At 35.9% G+C, this 22350-nt stretch overlaps 2 protein-coding genes across 4 annotated transcripts; both read right to left on the bottom strand.

Moving 5' to 3' along the window:
- Nucleotides 1-2882: 2882 nt before the first annotated feature.
- LOC106874770 (zinc finger protein 665) lies at nt 2883-22175 on the bottom strand. 3 transcript variants are annotated; one of them, XM_052977191.1, is made up of 3 exons: nt 22108-22175; nt 7375-10503; nt 2883-5095 (listed from the first exon to the last, which is right to left on the bottom strand). In XM_052977191.1, exon 3 carries the CDS (start codon nt 4671-4673, stop codon nt 3294-3296), a length of 1380 nt encoding a protein of 459 aa, XP_052833151.1. In that variant the 5' UTR covers nt 4674-5095; nt 7375-10503; nt 22108-22175; the 3' UTR covers nt 2883-3293. The 3 variants fall into 3 exon arrangements, with proteins under 3 accessions (XP_052833151.1, XP_052833152.1, XP_052833150.1); XM_052977192.1 differs by lacking the exon at nt 22108-22175 and having other exon boundaries at nt 7375-11017; XM_052977190.1 differs by lacking the exons at nt 7375-10503; nt 22108-22175 and adding an exon at nt 6880-7366.
- Nucleotides 5011-14746, bottom strand: LOC128250971 (zinc finger protein OZF-like). The gene is made up of 3 exons (XM_052977133.1): nt 14354-14746; nt 13407-14101; nt 5011-5095 (listed from the first exon to the last, which is right to left on the bottom strand). The coding sequence occupies exons 1-3, from the start codon at nt 14744-14746 to the stop codon at nt 5011-5013; spliced, it is 1173 nt and encodes a 390-aa protein (XP_052833093.1).
- Nucleotides 22176-22350: the final 175 nt, after the last annotated feature.

Here is a 22350-nt window from a genome sequence, read left to right as displayed (position 1 = left end):
TCGACTTTGCCTTTCATCCTTTCAGGGTCGATAAATTAAGTACCAGTTGCGCACTGGGGTTGATGTAATCGGCTTAATCCCTTTGTCCTTGTTTGTCCCCTCTATGTTTAGCCCCTTGTGGGCAATAAAGAAATAAGAAACGTTAGCACGCCGGGTGAAATGCTTAGCGGTATTTCGTCTGTCTTTACGTACTGAGTTCAAATTCCTTCGAGGTCGACTTTGCCTTTCATCCTTTCAGGGTCGATAAATTAAGTACCAGTTATGCACTGGGGTCGATGTAATCGACTTAATCCCTCTATCTGTCCTTGTTTAGCCCCTTGTGGGCAATAAAGAAGTAAGAAAAATTGGTATATAAAGTGATTGAGATAGTTGATGTGGGACAGAATAATCAAGCTTAGACTGATCTTGATTAATTTGACGACAATATCTCTCTGCTTGTACCCTGCAGTCTGGACTGGCAGATGAACAGGGGCACCAATTTATCAAGGCCCTTTTGTAGATTTCCTTGATGATACATGACAATTACTTTATGGCTGATTACCTCAATGGACAAATCAGGCAGCACTCTGGAATGGGGAAGGAACAATGCTGCTGGAGCTCTGTAATGCTAATGATTTGATAATCTGCAACACTTGAAGAACCAGAGAAAATCCTTAGCAGCATTCCACCTGTCTCATTCATATTCTCAGTTCAAATTCTGCCGAGGTCAACTTTGCCTTTCATCCATTCAGGGTCAAGTACTGGGGTCAATGTAATCAGTTCCTTCTCTCCCCTCAAAAACTGCTGACCCTGTGCCAAAATCTAAAACCATTATTACTAAGTCCTAGACCTCTACAATGAAATTATTTGATGATATATTATTTTAATTACTTAATTATCTTTCTATTACCTTTTAATTAAAATTAATTTTGATTATTTTTTTTTTAGATCTTAGGTTATCTTAACCATATTGTAATTATCTTATTTTTTAAACAGCAATATTTATTCCTCTAAGAATAACAATCTTATATAAATGGAATATATTCCTTAGTAACTAATTTACTGATTATTTTCTTTAGGATTCTCATTATGGGATTTTCGAGCGGGATCGTTGCTGGTGCCCCTGGACTGGCTCTTGTGCGGGTGACACATGAGGTTTCTCGAGCGAGATGAGCGTGGCCGTTGCCAGTACCGCCTGACTGGCCTTCATGCGGGTGACACATAAAAGTGTTGTAGTTTTTTGTCTTCAAAAACTTTTTTGTTACTGTACCCATATCATCACTGCAGATACCAAAACCCTGAACAAGAATTTCAGGGAAGAATTTATGTAGTTTACACAACCGTTTCAAACCAGTGTCACTTCTCATATTGGTACCGAAAAAAATTCTAGAGATTTGTAGAATTAGTTTTACTGTTTGATACCTGACAGACTCACTATTTGCCCAGGGACTAGAGACAGATGCTTCTTATGGGATGTCACTGTTAATAACAATTTTTCTCCATCACACATCAATAACTCTGTGGCTGTGATGGCGGTGAGTATTACTGGTATTACTACATTCATAGCTGAATCGAATAAGATACTAAAATAACCTAATTTGTTGATGTTATGATGTGTTTTCCACAGATATATAATATGTGGCCACTTGTATCTACTCTAGTAGCCACAATATTTTCTTGGTATTGGATAGTTTATCTCTTCTATACCAGAATGGTAATATGCCACTTCACCTATTGTGCTATCGCTGATAGCTCTGCAAGACACAGACTTTGAACTGTCTACCTTGACTGTGGCTTGAACTCGACTATAACACGTAACTGACACTTACCTCCAGCTGAGAACTCGTACAACGGCTGATACACAACTCTCTGTACTAGTTGACATCATCTCACTTTATAGTTGTTGGGTCATACCACTTGTCCCATGGGAGGGGTGGACCATTTCCACTACAACAGTTGGAATATTATATTTTTCAACATTGTGGCATTTGAGGCTTTTGGTTGGGCTCGACCTCTGGCCAGGCGTTTTTGACTTTGGTAGTGTTCTATCTCAGGTATCCGATGATGTTCAAGAGAGGGTATAAATAACACTAACACAATTTTTGTCCTTGGGTAGCAGCTGTTTTTTTCCTATTTGCTGAACCCTAGAAAGCATGAAAAATGGCTAATATCTCCTTCAAACTTTGCTTTTCTTATGATATTTATTCAAAACCCAAATAATCTCTCTCAACACATTACTATGATGCTGTCCTACTATTTCTCCTGCCCACAATCAAAGATGCACAGATTGTTGGCCACTAAGGGACATGCTCAAGTAGTTATGGTCAAGCAAATCTGTGGTATTGTGCAAAATATTTGTTATAACGATATTCTGCTGCAGCAACTCAATAGGTCAGTTTCAAAACATTGATGTCCAGGTGATAAAAGCAGTATTTGAAGGGAGCAGTAGTCATTTCCTTTGATTTATAGAGAGAAGCATATAGGAAAAACACTTACTAACCAAAGACAAAAAAGAAAACTTTATTTTGTTCCACAATATAATAGGTGTGGTTGTATGGCAAGGAACTTACTCAGGTTGAATCTCAATGTGTGGGACCTAGGACAAGTCTATTCTACTATATCTACAGGGTGGCCAATCACTTCCAGTCGAATGTCACTGGGAGGACCAGCCATTGGACAAGGCTGAAAAAGAATGATGAAACCTTGTTGGAGAGGTGATGATCCCAGAATGGATTTGTAAAAGGCAAAGTCAGCCTCAGCAGAATTTGAACTCAGATTGTAAAACAAGACGAAATGCCACAAAGCATTTTGCTTGGCATGCTAACAATTCTGCCAGCTTAACCATTAAAATCAATAATAATAATCCCCAGCCTACTTGTATATAAATATTCAGAACACATGAATATTTTGAAAGAATACTTTTATTGAAAATATCACTATAGCAAATAATTTCAACACTTTACATATTAGTTGTGGTTACATAAAGAAGATTATTACCACACAGTTACATCTTTTGTCCTGTGCAGGTACATGTATATGTAATTAAGTGACTTTTTTGAGAGAAAGATTCATCACAGATATTAGAGCTAGTGGTGGTTTTGTGGAAGATTAAGTGACCTGTCTGAGAAAATGATTTACTATGGATATTTTAGTGATATGGTTTCTCTCCTGTATGAATATATTTGTGTCTAGTTATTTTACTTTCTACATAGAATGATTTCTCATAGATATCACAAGGACATGATTTTACTCTAGTATGAATATATTTGTGTATAGTTAAGCTGTCTGTGTGAGAGAATGATTTCTTACAGATATCACAATGGAATGGTTTTTCTTCTGTGAATTCGCTTATGTTTAGTTAAGCTACCCACAACAGAGAATGACTTGCCACAAATATCACAGCAATGTTGTTTCTCTCCTGTATGAATGTGTTGATGTTGAGTTAAGGTACTTGTATGAGAGAACGATTTACCACAGATATCACAGCGATATGGTTTCTCTCCTGTATGAATACGATTGTGTTGAGTTAAGTTACCTTTATAAGAGAATGATTTACCACAGATATCACAGTGGTATGGTTTCTCTCCTGTATGAATATACTTGTGTACAGTTAAGTAATGTTGTCGAAAGAACGACTTGCCACAGATATCACAGTAATATGGTTTTTCTCCTGTATGAATGCATTTGTGTTGAGCTAAGCTACCTCCTTGAGCAAATGATTTACCACAGATATCACAGTGAAATGGCTTCTCTCCTGTATGAATCCGTTTGTGGTTAGTTAAGCTAGTCATATGAGAGAATGACACACCACAAATATCACAAGGATATGGCTTTTCTCCTGTATGAATAATTTTGTGTTTAGTTAAGCTGCTTGTATGAGAGAATGACTTACCACAGATATTACAGATGTATGGCTTTTCTCCAGTATGAGTAAACTTGTGCCTAGTTAAGTAACGATTTAAAGAAAATGATCTATTACAGATATCACAGTGATATGGTTTGTCTCCTGTGTGAATGTATTTGTGTTTAGTTAAGTGATTTATTTGAGAGAATGATTTACCACAGATGTCACAGGCACAAGGGTTCCCCTCAGTATGAATCTGTTTGTGATTAGTCAAGTGATTCATAAGAGAGAAGGATTTGCCACAGATACTGCACTGATATGGTTTTTCTCCTGTATGAATAAACTTATGTGTTTGTAGAACAACTTTATGAGAAAATGATTTACCACAGATATCACAGTGATATGGTTTCTTCCCAGTATGAATATACTTGTGTGTAGTTAAATGGTTTCCTTGAGAAAAGGATTTACCACAGACGTCACAGCGATATGGTTTCTCTCCTGTATGAATGCGTTTATGTATAGTGACAGCACTTCCTTCAGAGAATGATTTTCCACAGATATCACAGTGATATGGTTTGTCTCCTGTATGAGTACGTTTGTGACTAGTTAAGCTACTTGTACAAGAAAATGATCTACCACAGATATCACAGTGATATGGTTTGTCCCCTGTATGGATGCGTATATGTTTAGTAAGGTGATCGTTTTTTGAAAATGATTTACCACAGATACCACAATAAAATGGTTTTTCTCCTGTATGAATTCGCTTGTGTTCAGTAAGACCATGTTTTTGGGAGAATGATTTTTTACAGACATTGCAATTATATGAAGATTTTCCTACCAATTTTGACATTACTTCAGCAAAAAAAAAAAAAAAAATTCAGTCTTTTATTTTCTTACAAATTTTAGTTTCATGTAATTTTTCTCCGTTCACCACATAAGATGGATATTTGTCTTATTTGTATATTTTAGTCATAACAAAATTTTCCTTTGTTGTATTTCTCTCAATTGTAAAATCTGTTGCTATCTAAAGATGCTGTGAATTCCTATGTGTAAATTTGTCCCAGCTTAATTAAAATTCAGAATCATCTTGAACACATTCCACGCAGTGAAGCAGAGAAACTTCTCTAGTAATCCTTGTTCAGAAGAAATATTTCACAATAATTCACCATAGATTTATATAAAGAGGGTTATATCTGTTCTGTAGAATATTTCCCCTTAACATTGAAATGTTGAAAGTGACTATACATCTGAAGTCCAATGTCATCCGATGTTCTGAAATAATAGAGAAACAGAATAAGACATAGAGGATAATTAAGAAGATGAGACTGAATTGTGGAAATTTTACTATATTTCAATATTGATACACTGTAGAGATGTAAACTTGCACCTGAACAAATGAATGTGGCTAAGATATATTCCCATTTCCCTGATTTAAAGATGTGTGTGTATATAGATGTCCCTTTTGAGGCTGATATCAATAAAGTACTCAGTTTTAAATGAATCTGGTTAACAATATCCAACAATCAGACACCAATAAATGCAAGTAGACTATACATCCAAGGTAATCCTTTATGAATGATGAGTAGATCCAAATATCATTTAGAGGAATTCTGAGAAATTCAGAGTATTAGACAACAAGAATACGGATAGAGAAGATCATGTAAATGTAGAATTCACCATGCAAAGCTGATGATTGTCTCTGTTGTATTAACATATTTAGATACAGAAAATGTCATTGAAATTTGTATTTCCTTGGGTCATCCCACAAATCATGCGGTCTTTTTATACATCTTTTATTTTTCAAAACAAAGATAAACAAAGTTCTTTTTTAATCGAAAACATACACTCCTTCATTTTCTACAAAGCTCATTTGTTTCTATATAACTTTCAGAAAACAATGAATATGTTTTAAAGAAATTTTCTATAAATAGATGCAGGTGTGGCTGTGTAGTAAGAAGCTTGTTTCCCAACTACATGGTTCTGGGTTCAATCCCACTGTGTGGCACCTTGAGCAAGTGTCTTCTACTTTAGCCTTGGGAGGTATGTTGGATTGTTGGTATGGCTGTTTTTGCACATGTGGAATAGTATTATAACACACCCTTATGATATATATATATATATATGGGGTGGGGGTACACTGAGTAAGATTCACTGATTTTTTTACTTTTTCGAGAAGTATACTTTTTACAAACATTCACAACCTTATGGAAACCATATCAACTAACCAAATAACCAAGTCAATTTTTTTCCCCACACTAATGTCTAATTTGATAATTTTCAAATGCAGCAAAATGTGTAATGACTAATTTCAGTAATTTCTTCTCTTTAAACTGCATGGTGTGTAAATATATCACGAAGAGAGCCACTGCAGCAGACGATAAAGAAGCTATAATTTCGGAGTGTCAAAGAGGCAAAATTTACCTTGTCTTACTCATTTTGTTCCACCTAAATTTGTCTTTTACATGCTCAAAGGGTACGGTGATAATTTTCTGAAATAGTGTTCTGAATATGTTACAGTATTTTAAATGCATTTATAGTTTTTATAAGGTAGAAAACATTTGTAAAAAAAACATTTGTTTTCTCAAAGTCAAAGATGTAGTAAAAATTCCTCATTGCGCCCCACCCCACCAATATCTAGAAAATAAAATTTGAAATAAAATTCAATGTTATTACAAGTTCAAATATGCTTGTGACATGGGTTCGAATCCATGCCACAGCATATTTGAACTCGTCACTACTTCACGGTCCCACACTGAAATAAAATTATGTGATGTATGCCAGTATGTAATCTTTTATACATCAAATTCCGATATAATCGTAATGTACATCATCTAAAAGGTAATTGTATTTCATTTAAAAACATATCAATTTTTCTGGAGATTATAAGGAAACAAATCGGTGGCGGTTAGAGACATACTTGTGAAAGTTATGGCGTTGATTTTTGCCGAGTTCGTCCTTTCAAATTCCAAATATTATAGAAAGAAAGATTAACCCAAACAGATATACGTAAAACAACACGTATACAATAAATATGTTTATATAAATGTAGTACTTACATCTGTAGAGAGAGATTCGACGCAGAAAATGTGACGATATGTTGAAGTTGTCAGACATTACGTCAGAGTGGACAATGACAGCTTCAAAAGAGTCAACAAACGTTGATTTATATTTTTCAGTTCAACATAATAAAGAATGCTGAACCTATTATTTTACACTGTTAATTACCAATCATGTAAATTTAATTGGATCCTATTAAATGTCAGTTGTAAAGTGGAACTGATCAAGTAATGCAGATGTGTATGAAACAAAAGCAGGAAATAACAGAATAAATTGGATTTAGCAATTAGCGGACAGGGGAAATAACTCTACTTTGAAACTCAACCTTAAACGGCAGGAATGTCAAATAAGCGAAAAAAATTTTTAAATCTTTTTCTTAAGGGAAATTCTTTTAATATTTATTTTCTCTTTCAACAAATACAAAAACTAATTGTTAGTCTCTCGCACCATAAAATTTACAATGTCATTCTCCAAAAGTGTCGTAAAATATTCACCTTTACATGCAGCAGGAGCATAAATTCATTTGAGATTCTCACGTATTGTTTTTGTGAAACCAATTTGCAAATGAAGAAAAACCGGGACAGTTTTAACCGGGACAGTTTTTCTATCCAGAAATAGTTGAAGCATCACTTTTTTTCTATGCCATCTAGAACGTCACCATCACCAACATCAACCCCATCTGATGATGAAGGAAAATCAGAAAAAAATTTCGCTGTATAAATCTCCAATTTGCGATTTTATCTCTCCCTTTGATAAGAGCCATTTTCGTTTACTTAAAGGGTCACTTTAACGAATTAGACACACGGACATCGGTTATTGATGGCCGTACAATTAAGAAATTTTTTAAACATAAATTGATGATGTCTGCTGTTCTCTAATGAGAGAGAAGAGTGGATGCTTTCATAGGGTGTGAGGGGGAGTAACAGATGGAGGTGGAGGTAAATATTGTGAGTGATGAACAAAGGTGGAGGTGCAGTTGAGGGGGCAGGGTGGGAGATATAGGGAATGGTTCAGAGAGGAGAGTAGGTCAGGGAGTAGCAGGATGATGGGCAAGGTGTAGGGGTGGTAGAGAGAGAGATGTTGGGATATAAAAGGGATAAAAGGGAGCAACAGTGAGAGGGGCATGATGGCAGAAATGAGAAGGCATTGAGGAATGATAATAGATAAGAATGGGGTGTAGCAGGAGAGAGATGGGGAGACAAAGAGGGGAAGAGAGAGGAGAGAGAAATAGAGAGAGAGGAAGAGATAGAGAGAGATGGGGAGACAAAGATGGGAAGAGGGAGAATGAGAAAGAGGAGAAAAAGAGAAAGAGATGGGGAAACAAAGAGAAGAGAGAGAGATGGGGAGACAAAGAGGGGAAGAGAGAGGAGAGAAGAGAGAGAGGGGAAGAGAGAGAGAGAGGAAGTGATAGAGAGAGAAAGCACTTGGGGAGATGATTCTCTCATCATGGTGTGTGTTAAAACACCTGGAAGTCATAGACAGGTGAGATGACTCACCTCCGACAGAATTTTGTAGTGATGAATGGGATGTAGCAGACGAGAGAGAGAGAGATTTTCAGGTGTTTTAACAACCAGCGCTATGAGGGAGTTGTCCCCCAAATACTATACCACAGCCAACTGGCAAACAAACAAAACACATTGAGCATGTGTGGTTCACAGTGTTTACAACACCAGTACTGCTTTTCATTTCTTATTAAAACACTACACTCTCCATTAACTTTCATATGATTCCATTGTCCCTCTTGTGTCCATAGTTTGCACTGGGTACACAGTATAGAATTTCTGCCTACACCTTTCCTGCATGTTGAGAAGGGCCATTTATCTGATGGAGGTAGAGTCCTACATATTTTTTCCTGTTTTCTAGGTCTTCGGTCTTTCCTATGTTGACTTTAAGTCCTTTGAATTCAGGTCCTGCATCCACACCTAGAATTTCTTTTCTGTCACAGATTCTGCTATGAGAACATGATCATCTATCCTGGAATAACTAGTCTTAAATTCCTTTGCAATGACCTAGAGCAGTGGTTCCCAAAGTTTTTTGGGCTGCTGACCCCTTGACACCCAGGCTATATTCTTAGTGCCTCCAGCCCAATTAACTGTCACAAACAAGGACCTCTTTCTGAAGCAAATTCAAAACAACTGTATTTCACAAATAAAACTTAACTTAATGAACTCATTATTTTAATTTTTACATGAATTGCCCCACTTTTTACACAAATTGCTACCCCCATTATTACCCACTTTTCTTCAATGCCCTCATGGAAATTTCCACCTCCCCCAGGGGTGCAATACTGCCCACTTTGGGAACTACTGACCTGAATGAGAAAGGATTGAGAACCAAGCCCTGATGAACTCCTTGAACACTGAATTCATCACTGTACTCATAGCTGACCCTCACCCTACTGACATTGCCCTGTTCATGGCTTGTACAGCTCTAACAAGTCATTTGTCTATTAACCTCCTTAGAGACCACCAGATAACAGAGCAAAAGATTCTGTTGAAGGCTTTCTTGAGGTCAATGAATGCTAAGTGCAATTTTTTTAACTTTTGGCTTGATACTTCTGCAGCTGTCTCACTAGGAACATGGCATCTGTAGCACTCTTCCCTGTAACAAAACCAAACTACATTTCAGCTAGTCTAATTCCATTTTGAATTAAATGATTCGTGTTGGGTATCAAAATGCTGTTCAATGATCTGTGAACACTGTAAATTCTGTGAGATGTGACATGGACAGCAGCAATGGAGGTTATGAAGTTGAGCGCAAGCAGGGCCACAGCGGGTATTCTGACAGTAATGCATGTGGGAAGGGCCTTAGGCTCAATTCAGATTTTTTAGGTAAAGCTGCTGGAGACTGGTGAATCCCTGGCAGGAGAGGGTTGCAGCTAGGCCATATGTGTGGTGGCAGGATTTAGTTCCTTGCCATACCTTTGGAAAAGAGTCAGAAGAGGTTCTCAGAGAATATCTTCCACTTCACCAGCCCCCCAATTTCTGTCTTCCTAATTCCCATCGGATTGTAATCCGCTGAGTTACCATGTGTGGGTTGTGGTTGAGAAAGAAACCAACTGCTCTGCTTGCAACAGCAAGGCTGAGTTAGTGGCCAAGACCAAGAAGGTTTTCAAAGATCTTCTCAGGGACACATTGAGGATTGCATGTGCTGGGTTCTGGAACCATCTTGAAGCCATGGTGGAAGCTGGGGGTGTCAACTCTGAGTAAACTGGTACCTCCCAGCCATAATCTAGTTGAGATCTTTTGACTTTTAAAATATTTTTATTTTTGGATAGGATATTGTGTTTTCAAGTTTATGTATTTGTTTTTTAGCAAGATTCTTGATGGGAATTGTGTGTTGAAACAGATATTGTTGTACTTGGGGATGGTCATATTTTGCCAATTAGATATATGCACTATATACTTGCTCTTCACCTCAGCCTTATCATTATTATTATTATTATTAAGGTGGCAAGCTGGCAGAATCGTTAGCACGCTGGACAAAATGCTTAGCCGTCGCTCCGTTCTGAGTTCAAATTCCACAGAAGTCGACTTTGTCTTTCATCCTTTCAGGATCAATAAATTAAGTACCACTGGGGTTGATGCAATTGACTATCCTCCTCCTCCTCCAAATTTCAGGTCCTGTGTCCATAATAGAAAGGATTATTATTATTATTATTATTATTATTATCATTTTAGTGCTCTTTGTCTGAAATCTTTTGTCACACATCCTGTGATCTCTTCAGCGACTCTCCAACCTACGTGTTGCCTCCTGTTCTGTCTAGTCCATCCTGTCTTTCTGAGAAGAGACATATAGGATGGAGAATTGCTGAAGAGGTCACAGGATGTGTGACAAAAGATTTCAGGCAAAGGACACTAAACTAAACACAATAACAAAGCTGAAGTGAAGAACGAATACATAGTGTGTGTGTGTGTGGTTAACTGACAAAAAAAATACGACCATCCCCAGCTACAACACTATTGGGTTTTCTTTTCCTTTTATGCAAACTGTTGAATTTAGCCTGAACATCCTGTAAACCAGCAATGGATTGAAAACATCAAAACATTCACCTGTCTACTAAATTCCGCAAAATCAAGGAAGCAATCTGATTAGTTATTAAAAACAAAAACAAACAAAGCTATAAGGATGCTCCACCTCTCTCAAGCAAATAATGATTTGGGATTCATTTAGTTATGGTGTTTTCAGTGATAAACCAATTTTGGAAAATTGTAATCTTACTGTTCAGGAAATCATATCCAATAAATAATATAAGATTTAAAATTTTATAAGATTTTTATAAAATTACACTTCCATTTACGTATAAATGCAAATATTGTGTCACAAATTTCAGTGATTTTTACATGAATTTCACAAAATTTTTTTCCTTTTTACTTCTGTTGGGTTGTCCGGAAAGTTCGTGCCAATTTATAGTAGCTTACCTTTCAACTTATTTGCCATGAAACCACCTCAATTCTGGGAAGAGGGTATTTTCCAGTTAAAGGAAAGATGGAGACGCATTGTGCAACAAAATGGTTCATATTTGGTTGATTAAAAATGTAATGGCAAGTATTTATTGACCTTTTTCTTTCCTTTAAAAATCGGCACGAACTTTCTGGACAACCCAATATTTATTGAGAATGTTTTTAACAAATCATCTCAGTGATGTTTTCTTCTTGTGTATAATAGTTTATATCTAACAAGGATTTTGAATGAGAATAATTTTCCATGAATTGCACATTTATAAGGTTTTACCCGTGTTTTTAACCCCAGTTGTTATTAATGAGACAGTGAGCTGGCAGAGTCATTAGAGTGTCAGACGAAATGCTTAGCAACACTTCGTCTGACTCTTTGTTCTGTGTTCAAATCCCACCAAGGTCTACTTTGCCTTTTTTCCTTTCGGGATCGATAAAATAGGTACCAGTGAAGTACTGGGGTTGATATAATTGACTAAACCCCTCCCTAAGATTGCAGGCCTTACACCATTTAGAATTGTGAACTGGCAGAATCGTTATAGTGTCGGACAAAATTCTTAGAGGTATTTCTTCCAGCTCTTTACATTCTGAGTTCAAAACCTGCCAAGGGCAACTTTGGTTTTCATGTTTTGCGAGTTTATAGAATAAAATATCAGTCAAAAACTGGGGTCAATGAAATCGATCAGCCATCTCCCACAAAGTTTCAATCCTTGAGCTTACTGTAGACAAATATGAATGAGATTGTCATAGTAGCAAGTTGGTAGAATTGTTAACATGCTGCCGCCGAGGTTGACTTAGCCCTTCATCCTTTTGAGGTCAAGAAATTAAGTACCAGTTGTGCACTGGGGTCAATGTAATCAACTAGTCCCCACCCCCAAAATTTCATGACTTGTGCCTTGAATAGAAAAGAATTGTTAGCATGCTGGACAAAATGCCTTGTGGTATTTCTTCAGACATTTTATATTCTGAGTTCAAATGTGCTTTTCATCATTTTGGGATGGGGTCGATACAATATAGTACCAACCAAGTACTGGGATTGATGTAATCCACTTACCCGACCCCTAAAATTGCTGGCCTTGTGCCAAAATGTGAGACAATTATTGACAAGATTGTGTCACGATAAAAAAACTTTAATGAGGAATACATTTTTTCCCCTTTCTTTTTACCGTAACCACAAGACTTGAAATTTTAGGGTAGGGGGTTGTCAATTACCTCAACCCCAGTGCTTGATTGATACTAGTTTTATTGACTCTGAAAGGATGAAAGGCAAAGTAGACCTTGGTGGGATTTGAACCTAGAATGTAAAACCAGAAGAAATACCACTAAGTATTATGTTTGATGCAGTAATAATTGTGCCAGCTTGCCATTATGGCAAAGAATGGTTACAGGATCTTTCAGCAAGGTGTGGCTGTGTGGTAAGTAGCTTGCTTACCAACCACATGGTCCAGGGTTCAGTCCCACTGTGTGGCACCTTGGGCAAGTGTCTTCTACTATAGCCTCGGGCCGACCAAAGCCATGTGAGTGGATTTGGTAGACGGAAACTGAAAGAAGCCCGTCGTATATATGTATATATGTGTGTTTGTGTTTGTCCCCCCCCCCCAACATCGCTTGACAACTGATGCTGGTGTGTTTATGTCCCCGTAACTTAGCGGTTCGACAAAAGAGACCGATAGAATAAGTACTAGGCTTCTAAAGAATAAGTCCTGGGGTCGATTTGCTCGACTAAAGGCGGTGCTCCAGCATGGCCACAGTCAAAAGACTGAAACAAGTAAAAAAAAAAAAAAGAAAAGAAAGTCATATCTACCACATTTCACACTAACAGTTTTTTTCTTTTATCTTAAGCCTGTATTCAAACTTGTGGATGACAAGAAAAGACTAATTCACACTAAATTTTTCTCCAAATATTTCATTCACAATAACATTTTGCTAATCACAAGTTTATAATTTACAAATATTTTTACAAAAAAAGTCTCTCCCTCAAATGCAAATACATTTGTAGATTACAAAATGAGAATGATTCCCTTTACATATTCTCTTATGTGTGTGTACACAGTGTTGGACTAGAAATTTACATTTGCAAGACGATTTCTGGTGTTTCGCAATTAACAGGCTTCCGTTCAGTATGGATTTGTTTGTGTCTTGTTAAGTGACTGTTGGTGATAAAGGATTTCTCACAGACCTCGCAGCTGTATGGTTTTTCTCCAGTGTGGCTACGGATGTGAGTGACAAGGTGTGAATTATTCATGTAAGACTTCCCACATACCTCACAGTGATAGGGTTTTTCTCCAGTGTGACTTCGTTTGTGGATGACAAGATTCGAATTATTAGAAAAAGACTTTTCACATATATCGCAATGAAACAGTTTTTCTCTGTTGTGTATTCTTTTGTGACTGATCAAATAACTATTATCGATAAATGCTTTTCCACATACTTTGCAGTGATAGGGTTTTTCTCCAGTATGTATTCTTTTGTGGACAACAAAGTTCGAATTATAATTGAAAGATTTGCCACATATTTCACAGTGGAAAGGCTTCTCTCCAGTGTGGATTATTTTATGCCTTGTTAAATTACTGTTATTAACAAAAGATTTCCCGCATATTACACAGTGGAAGGACTTCTCACCAGTATGCGCCCTTTTGTGGGTCATTAATTTGGTGTTAGAAACAAAAGATTTTTCGCATATTTCACAGCGGAAAGGCTTTTCTCCAGTATGGCTACGAATGTGGGTAACAAGGTTCGAGTTTTTCGTGAACGATCTTTCACATATCTGACAGTGGAACAGTTTTTCTTCGTTATGTATCCTTCTGTGACTTGTCAAATAATTATTGCCGACAAACGATTTCCCACATATTTCACAGTGATACGGTTTTTCTCCAGTATGTATTCGTCTGTGGATAACAAGTTTCGAATTATAATTGAAAGATTTCCCACATATTTCGCAGTGAAACGCCTTTCCTCCCGAATGTATTCTATTATGACTTGTTAAGTCGCTATTCGAGACAAAAGATTTCCCACATACGTCACACTGGAACGATTTTGCCCCCATGTGTATTCTTCTGTGTCTGTTTAAATCGCCGTTAGAGGCAAAACATTTCCCACATATCTCACAACAGTAAGATTTTTCTCCCGTGTGGACCAAGTTGTGTCTTGTTAACTTACTGTTAGAAACAAAAGATTTTCCACAGACATCACAGCGGAAAACTTTTACCTTGTGTATTTCTGTGTGTGTGAATAATTCATGTTCTGAAAGAAAGGTTTTACTGCAAAAATCACAGCGATATTCCGTAATATTTCTTTGATCAGTAAATGTTTCATCGCATAAAGGTTTCTCACCATTGTATGTCTGTGTAACAGAATCTACATCGTTAAAAACCGTGTTATCAGAAGCATCCAAACGATTAACGCCTTCCATATTAATTAGCCAGGAATTCTTAAAAGCAGAAGAAATGTCTGTGACTATGATCGATTATAATTCAGTTTCTTGCGTTAGATATCACCGAATTCTGTTTACATGATTAAATCAAATTAACAGAATTAAATGTCAAGCAGGTAGGCAGGCGGTGTCGATGACAGAATTTCCCTTGTCTGAAAAACACCGGTGACATACGTTAAATGTCCCTAACATAATTTAATACATTCAGAAACTCCCTGTTACAATAATTTACTCCTTTAACACTATCTAACCTCCGTTAAAAAGAAGAAAAAAAAAAGAAAGAAAAATGATTTACTAAAATAATTGTTGTGTACCAACGAAGAAGCTTCGAAGCAACTTTTTTTCTTTTGAGTAATGGGCTGTAAAAGACATGACCCCTCATCAGGCAGACCATACTAAAAAAGAAAAAAATCAAGGTAATTTTTCGTTGGCCTTCCATTCAGAAAGTCCCAAGGGCTGCGGTTTGCCAAGGACTACTCTATATTGTCGTTCGACCTACTATAAAAAGCAGTCAACTTTTATTTGAACCACAACCTACTCTTTCAATAGACGGAACTATACATTCGCCAGTGTAATCCAAGACAGGAAAAAAAAAACCAACCCAAAAACAGAACAAAAAAAAAACCCGAAATGATTTAGACAAATTTAGATGGGGCAAAATGAGTAAGACAGGTTAAGGTAAATTTACCTCTTCAATTCCCTAGAATTATATTTGCAAAAAGACTCATACACATCAATATCCTTCCTTAGGCACCAGAAAGATCAGACATGCAGCAAAAATTTTAGATATCTACAGCAAGTGAAAGAGGAACATGGTATGAAATTAATGAAACTCAACTAGATAAAAATCAACTCAACATAAAATAAGTTCTATAGCTTCTTCATATTCTCCTCGATTGTCTTTTTTCCCAGTAAATTTATGCACCATGCAGTTAAAAAGAAGAAATTCTTGAAATTAATCATTACTCATTTTGCCCCATTTCAGACATCATTTTTTAAAAATTAGCAAATTTGACATTAGTGTAGGAAAAGATTGACTTGGAATCCAGCAGAAAAAAGAACATTGATTGTCAAACACCAAAAGTTATCCAGATATTTTATTAGCGACCACAATTAACCGGGTCAAAGTTGAAAAATTTCTTGAAAAAACAATACCTGTCACCTATGTTAAACACACACTCACATGCTCACATACGTACACACACATTCTTTTTATAAATAATCAATAGAAATTAGAGAGTGACTCAGGTGCTGAAAGTTTTATGTGTTGGCCAATGCACGAAACTATTGACCCTTGAGTTACTCTGTGACTTCTGATTATTAATATATACATGTATAAGTGATGGCTGTCCACTTGTGACCGAGGAAGACCATTGCTGACTTTTAGGAACATTGTGCATTCAAGGACTAACTAATATTTTGCATTTGCAGCTCCGTTGGGGGGCTAATGAGCCCTGCTCTTAACAAGCATACACGAATGCAAACATTGTAAACCAAACTTTCCCCATTCACTACACCAGCAGTGTGCTTTTGAGCAGCACACTTAAGTTCTTCATGCAGAATATGTGCTTCTCAAAGGTGTCAAACCCCTCCTTAACTTGCTTCCTCCATCTGTAGTGATGACAGGCATTGTTCTCCCAGTCAGTCTCCTGCATATCACAGGCCTTTAATGAGGACTTGACACAGTCCTTAAATTGCAACCTGGGTCTCTTTCCATTCACAAGTTCCCCATTTGCAAAACTACATACATACATACATACATACATACATACATACATACACACACATACCTGCATACACACACACATACATACATACATATATACATACATACATACTATGCACACACACACACACGCATGTGCACACATATAGAGATATAGAATATAGATATATATTGGCATGGGCAAGAAGTTTGAGTTTGCTATTTCTTGCAGATTGAATGACTGCTTTGAGTCTCTTGTTAGCTTTGCTATTAGTCATATTTAGAATAGCAAAAGTTAAAATCTATATCCAAACAAAAATATACTTTTGCTTCAAGGCTAGCTCATACTTTTATCCGTTGTTTTACAACTATGATGAAGCAGGTTATGTTTAAAGCTTCATCCCAAATTAATTCCAGAGAATATGTTCCTATTTAATCTTCCATGAAATGGCTACTTATTTATGTCCGCTTCCTTCATGTAATGACAAATTTGGTTTATTTATGGTACTGTCTATCTATCTGTCTGTTTGTCTATTGAAAGTAAAGACAATAGAGAGAAAGTTGTATCTGTCTGTCTGTATGTATGTATATATATATATAATAGTAATATTAGGGAGAAAATCCAAAATTACAGGTAAAAACTCAATTAAAATCAATTTATTAAAAATTAAAATTAAATTAAGCTTCACAGTATAAAATATATATCAATATATAGTATTAGGGAAAAGAACCAAGGTTTATGAACTCATCGATGAAAATCCACTGTCACACATATATATATATATATATATATATAATAGAAAAATGTTACAAAACCAAAATAGAAACTACATGTGGAAATGTAAGGGAAAGTAAGCAGAAAAATAAACGAAAATGCACATTGGTAATAAAAAAAAGTTAAAGCTTTTTATGAAAAGTAACGATAGATATATACAATTAGATGAACTGAGGTAGGAATAAAAGTAATGAAAGTCATTATTGTGAGTTGTTAAAGAGATTTAAAAGCATACCAGTTTCGTAATATTACTAATCATTGCTTTGAATGCACACCGAATATATATATATATATATATATAAGTTTAATGCACAATATATGGATTTATTTAATCTAGTGGTGATCACAATAAAAAGCTCCTTTAGTGGACCAGGCCACAAACCCCATAGGAAACTAATACAAAGGGGTGTAATGTAGGGTCCTATGTAGTCAAAATTCAGTAAATCCAGTCAGTAATGGTTATTTCACGAGGAGTATATAGAATATAAAGAAAGTCAGGGGATATGAGATGAATATAATTATGTCACCAGTTGTTATCCATACGATGACAGCTGTTTTGCAAAAGCAAGTTGAAAATTGATGTAACCATTATATTCTTTTCCACTCTAAGCACAAGGCCCGAAATTTTTGGAGAGGCGGGGCCAGTCGATTAGATCAACCCCAGTATGCAATTGGTACTTAAATTATCGACCCTGAAAGGATGAAATGCAAAGTTGACCTTGCCAGAATTTGAACTCAAAACATAAAGACAGACGAAATACCGTTAAGCATTATATTCTGTTGATCTGAAGAGCTAGCCTTCTCTACCCACATTAGCTTATAAAATATAGAATAGTACTATACAATTTATAACATACACACTAGTTGAGACATGTAAATTAATTTATTATACACTAAAATAAACTAGTTTAACATAAATGTATGTTGATGTAATCTCAGATGCAGGGACAAATCACAACAGGTGATGTTCCTTCTTATCATAAGAAGATATACATTTGATATGATATACATTCTAGCTTTTGTACATATTGTCTCTTGTATTTTATTTATATTCTGGTTTAAATGTGTCTCCCGTCATAGGAATTATGCTGTTGTTAGGTCTATCTTTTGCTTGTTTCAGTCATTTGACTGCGGCCATGCTGGGGCACTGCCTTGAAGAGTTTTTCGTTGAATGGCTCAAACCCAAGATTTTTTCCCCCTTTTTTAAGCCTTGGTACGTATTCTGTTGGTCTTTTTTTTACCAAATAATTAAGTTACAGGGATTTAAATAAACCAACACTGGTTGGCAGGTAGTGTTGTGGGACAAACTCATACACAAAAACACACAAATATACATACATACATACATAGATATACACATACATATATTCACACACACACATATATATATATATATATAGATTTCAAATTTTGGCACAAGGCCAGCAACTTCATACTACTATAGCCTTGGACTAACCAAAGCCTTGTGAGTGGCTGACAATATGCACATCTCTGATGATGAACAGGAGTATTGGTGGTGCATAGTAGTCATGTGTTGAGAGGAATTCTTTGAGGGGTTTGAATAAATGTGACAAAAGCAAAGTTTGAAGGTAACATTAGCCATTTTTCATACTTTCTAGAGATAAGCAAATAGGAAATAGCGGTTGCTGCCCAAGGACAAAAATCAAGTTACATAGTGTTATTTTTTCACGATGGCACCTGTACCAGTAGATCACTAAGAGCACCGTCTGAGCGTGATCGTTGCCAGAGCACCAGCTGTCTGGCTTCCATGCTGGTGGCACATAAATAGCACCATTTGAGCGGGATCGTTACCAACATCGCCTTCCTGGCACTTGTGCCAGTGGCACGTGAAAAGACATTCGAGCGAGTTCGTTGCCAGTACCGCTGGACTGGCTCCTGTGCAGGTGGCACATAAAATACACCATTTTGAGCGTGGCCATTGCCAGTACCTCCTGACTGGCCTTCGTGCCGGTGGCACGTAAAAGCACCCACTACACTCTCGGAGTGGTTGGCGTTAGGAAGGGCATCCAGCTGTAGAAACTCTGCCAAATCAGATTGGAGCTTGGTGTAGCCATCTGGTTTCACCAGTCCTCAGTCAAATCGTCCAACCCATGCTAGTATGGAAAGCGGATGTTAAACGATGATGATGATGATGATGATGAGGATGATGAACATATCATTTTAGCAGTTTGCCAAAAGGGACCAACAGAATAAGGACCAGTTTTAAAAAAATATAGATACTGGAGCCAATTTGTCAGACTAAACCCTTCAAGGTGATGCCCCAGCTTGGCCACAACCCAATGACTAAAATGATTAAAAAAAAACGATAAAAAAAGTCATAACTATATACAGCACAAGATATTTTGTCTGGTGCTCTACTGATTTTGTGAATTCACCATTCTGAGATGGTTTTAATAATACAGCAATAATTAATTATGGAATGAAACAGAATATATGTGTTATAATTAGGTAAATGTTTTAATGGTTGTAATTAGTTTTTCCTTGTCATTCAGGCAGATTATAATAAAATATATTTAAATAATTATAAAAATAACACCTGATAATACCTGATAACACCTGAAAATATCTACTTTTTATGGTTAATTAAGATTACAATTAGATTGCTATACTGAACCATTTTAGTCAAGTTTTCATATTTTTTTACATTATTTCCTTATGTGTGTACATATATATATATATATATATATATATATATATATATGTGTGTGTGTGTCTGTGTATGTGTGTGTGTGTGTCTGTGTGTGTGTGTGTGTGTGTGTCTGTGTGTGTATTTATATAAATACTAACAACATTCATAAACGAATAAGCACACATATGTATGTATGTACACACACAAGCATACACACATAGAAACACACACGCACACACATACACACACATACATACACACGTGCACACACACACACAGACACATTTATATATGCAAACACACATACACGTTTATAATATATGCGTATACACAATGTTAGCCAACCATACACCTCATTGTTAAGTCATATACACATATAAATACACACACACACACACACACATTTCTTTTATATTTGTTTTGCATTTTCTTGTGTTGTTTATTGTATTTCTTTGTTTCTTTCTTCAGATGACTGAGATGATAAGATGTTAGTATTTAGAAATACCATCTGTGTGTCAGATTTGATTTAAGTCTTCAACAGTTTGTTGCTCATATTCAATCTGTACTCTGCCGCCATCAGTACTAAAAGACATGGCACCGCAGCATTCTACCACAATCAGATATTTCCATGTATTGTATCTTGTCCTGGTTCCTTTCTGTGAAGGATTCTCCATTGACCATACACTCATAGAAGGAAATGTTGGCAGTAAAATAGCCGAAACTGTTGTGATCCTTGTAAAATCTCAGAATATTTTGATGGAGGATTATTCTTTCCTCCGCAGACTTGCGGCTGTCCAAAGTAACGATGGTATACCATTCACTCCTGATAAAGGTGGCATCTGGAGGGTAAGGTTCTATAATCCTTTCTGTTTCTTTGTTTCTTTTTTTCCTTCTTTTCTTTCTTTCTTTGTCTTCTGTTTTTCTGCCTTTCCTTCCTTCGTTTGTTCCCTTTTTTTCCCTTCCTTTAAACTTTGAAATAGATTATGACTGAACAAAAGTGTGTGGCACATTGGGCAAGTGTCTTCTGCTATAGCCTTGGGCTGACCAAATCTTCCACCAAACCTTAGTCACAATTTTTGTTCCTAACACTAGCTTAATGATAACTAAGTTATTTTACTAAATTCTTTGTTATATCTAAAATTAATTGAAAGAAACATAAAACATCTCAACAAAAATATGGTAACAAAAGGGTTAAAATATATAATAGAGAAAAATTTCTTAACCTTTTCGATATCCACCCACCTGAAACCTCTGGCTCTGTAGTACAAGTGTCTTATTTACATAAGTTCTGAATTAAGATCTTCCACCAAACCTTAGTCACAATTTTTGTTCCTAACACTAGCTGAATGATAACTAAGTTATTCTACTATATTCTTTGTTATATCTAAAATTAATTGAAAGAAACACAGAGCATTTCAACATAAATATGGTAACAAAAGGATTAAAATATATAATAGAGAAACAATTCTTAACCTTTTTGATACCAACCCAGCTGAAACAGCCTCTGGCTCTGTAGTACAAATGTCTTGTTTTCATAAGTTCTGAATAAAAATCTTCCACCAAACCTTAGTCACAATTTGTGTTCCTAACACTAGCTTTATGATAACTAAGTTATTTTACTAAATTCTTTGTTATATTTAAAATTAATTGGAAGAAACACAGAGCATCTCAACAGAAATATGGTAACAAAAGGCTTAGTAACAACAAAGTTATTTTGATAAATCCTATGTTATATTCAGAATTAATTGAAACAAAGGAAAGTTGTTTAAACTGAAATAGTTAATACAATGATACCTGTTCTTTTATCTTTTAATGTGGCCATGCTGGGGCATTCCTAACTATTTCTATTATGTTATTATTTTATTTTATTATTTTACCTTACTTCCTCACATGTTGATCCCTAACATTATAGTCTCTCTGATGAAGCTTTGAAGCTCAATCATTGTCCAACCCCTGTTCAATGTTTGTTCAACCTTTGTACAATCCCTATATATTACTGGCATGATGTGGAAAACTTGGCAGACTGGGCAACGCCATAGTAGAAATAGCTGTAAGAGTTTAGCATTTGTTCACTCATTTATTCTTATTCATTTATTTATTTTTATTTATCTATTTATTTACTTGTTTATTTGCTTATTTCATTTGTTTATTTTGATTACTTATACATATGATTGTAATCAATTAATAAACAGATATAAACGAATGCTTACAGGGTGATGTTTGTCGATTGTTTATCCTCTTCATTTTCTTATTCGCCTTATAAATACTGGGTAAATTTCTGTTTTACCACCACACATACCTACTATTCAAGTGTGATACTGCCCTGCAATAGTAAGCACTTGGATATAAATATGTAGGTATACATCCAGTAGTATATTGGATATTTATTATCCCTTGAATGGTTGCTTAACCTCTAACTCATACAGACATACATATATATATATATATATATA

The sequence above is a fragment of the Octopus bimaculoides genome, chromosome 27, assembly GCF_001194135.2.
Source record: "Octopus bimaculoides isolate UCB-OBI-ISO-001 chromosome 27, ASM119413v2, whole genome shotgun sequence".
Taxonomy (NCBI): Eukaryota; Metazoa; Mollusca; class Cephalopoda; order Octopoda; family Octopodidae; genus Octopus; species Octopus bimaculoides.
This window is presented reverse-complemented; position numbering and strand designations above follow the sequence as displayed.

Coding starts and splice junctions, on each gene's coding strand:
- LOC128250971 (XM_052977133.1), bottom strand. CDS start 14,746: ATGGAAGGCGTTAATCGTTTGGATGCTTCTGATAACACGGTTTTTAAC. Junction 14,102..14,353: donor CAAAATCGTTCCAGTGTGAC/GTATGTGGGAAA, acceptor TTCCACTGTCAG/ATATGTGAAAGATCGTTCAC. Junction 5,096..13,406: donor CCAGAAATCGTCTTGCAAAT/GTAAATTTCTAG, acceptor CTATTATTTCAG/AACATCGGATGACATTGGAC.
- LOC106874770 (XM_052977191.1), bottom strand. CDS start 4,673: ATGTCAAAATTGGTAGGAAAATCTTCATATAATTGCAATGTCTGTAAA.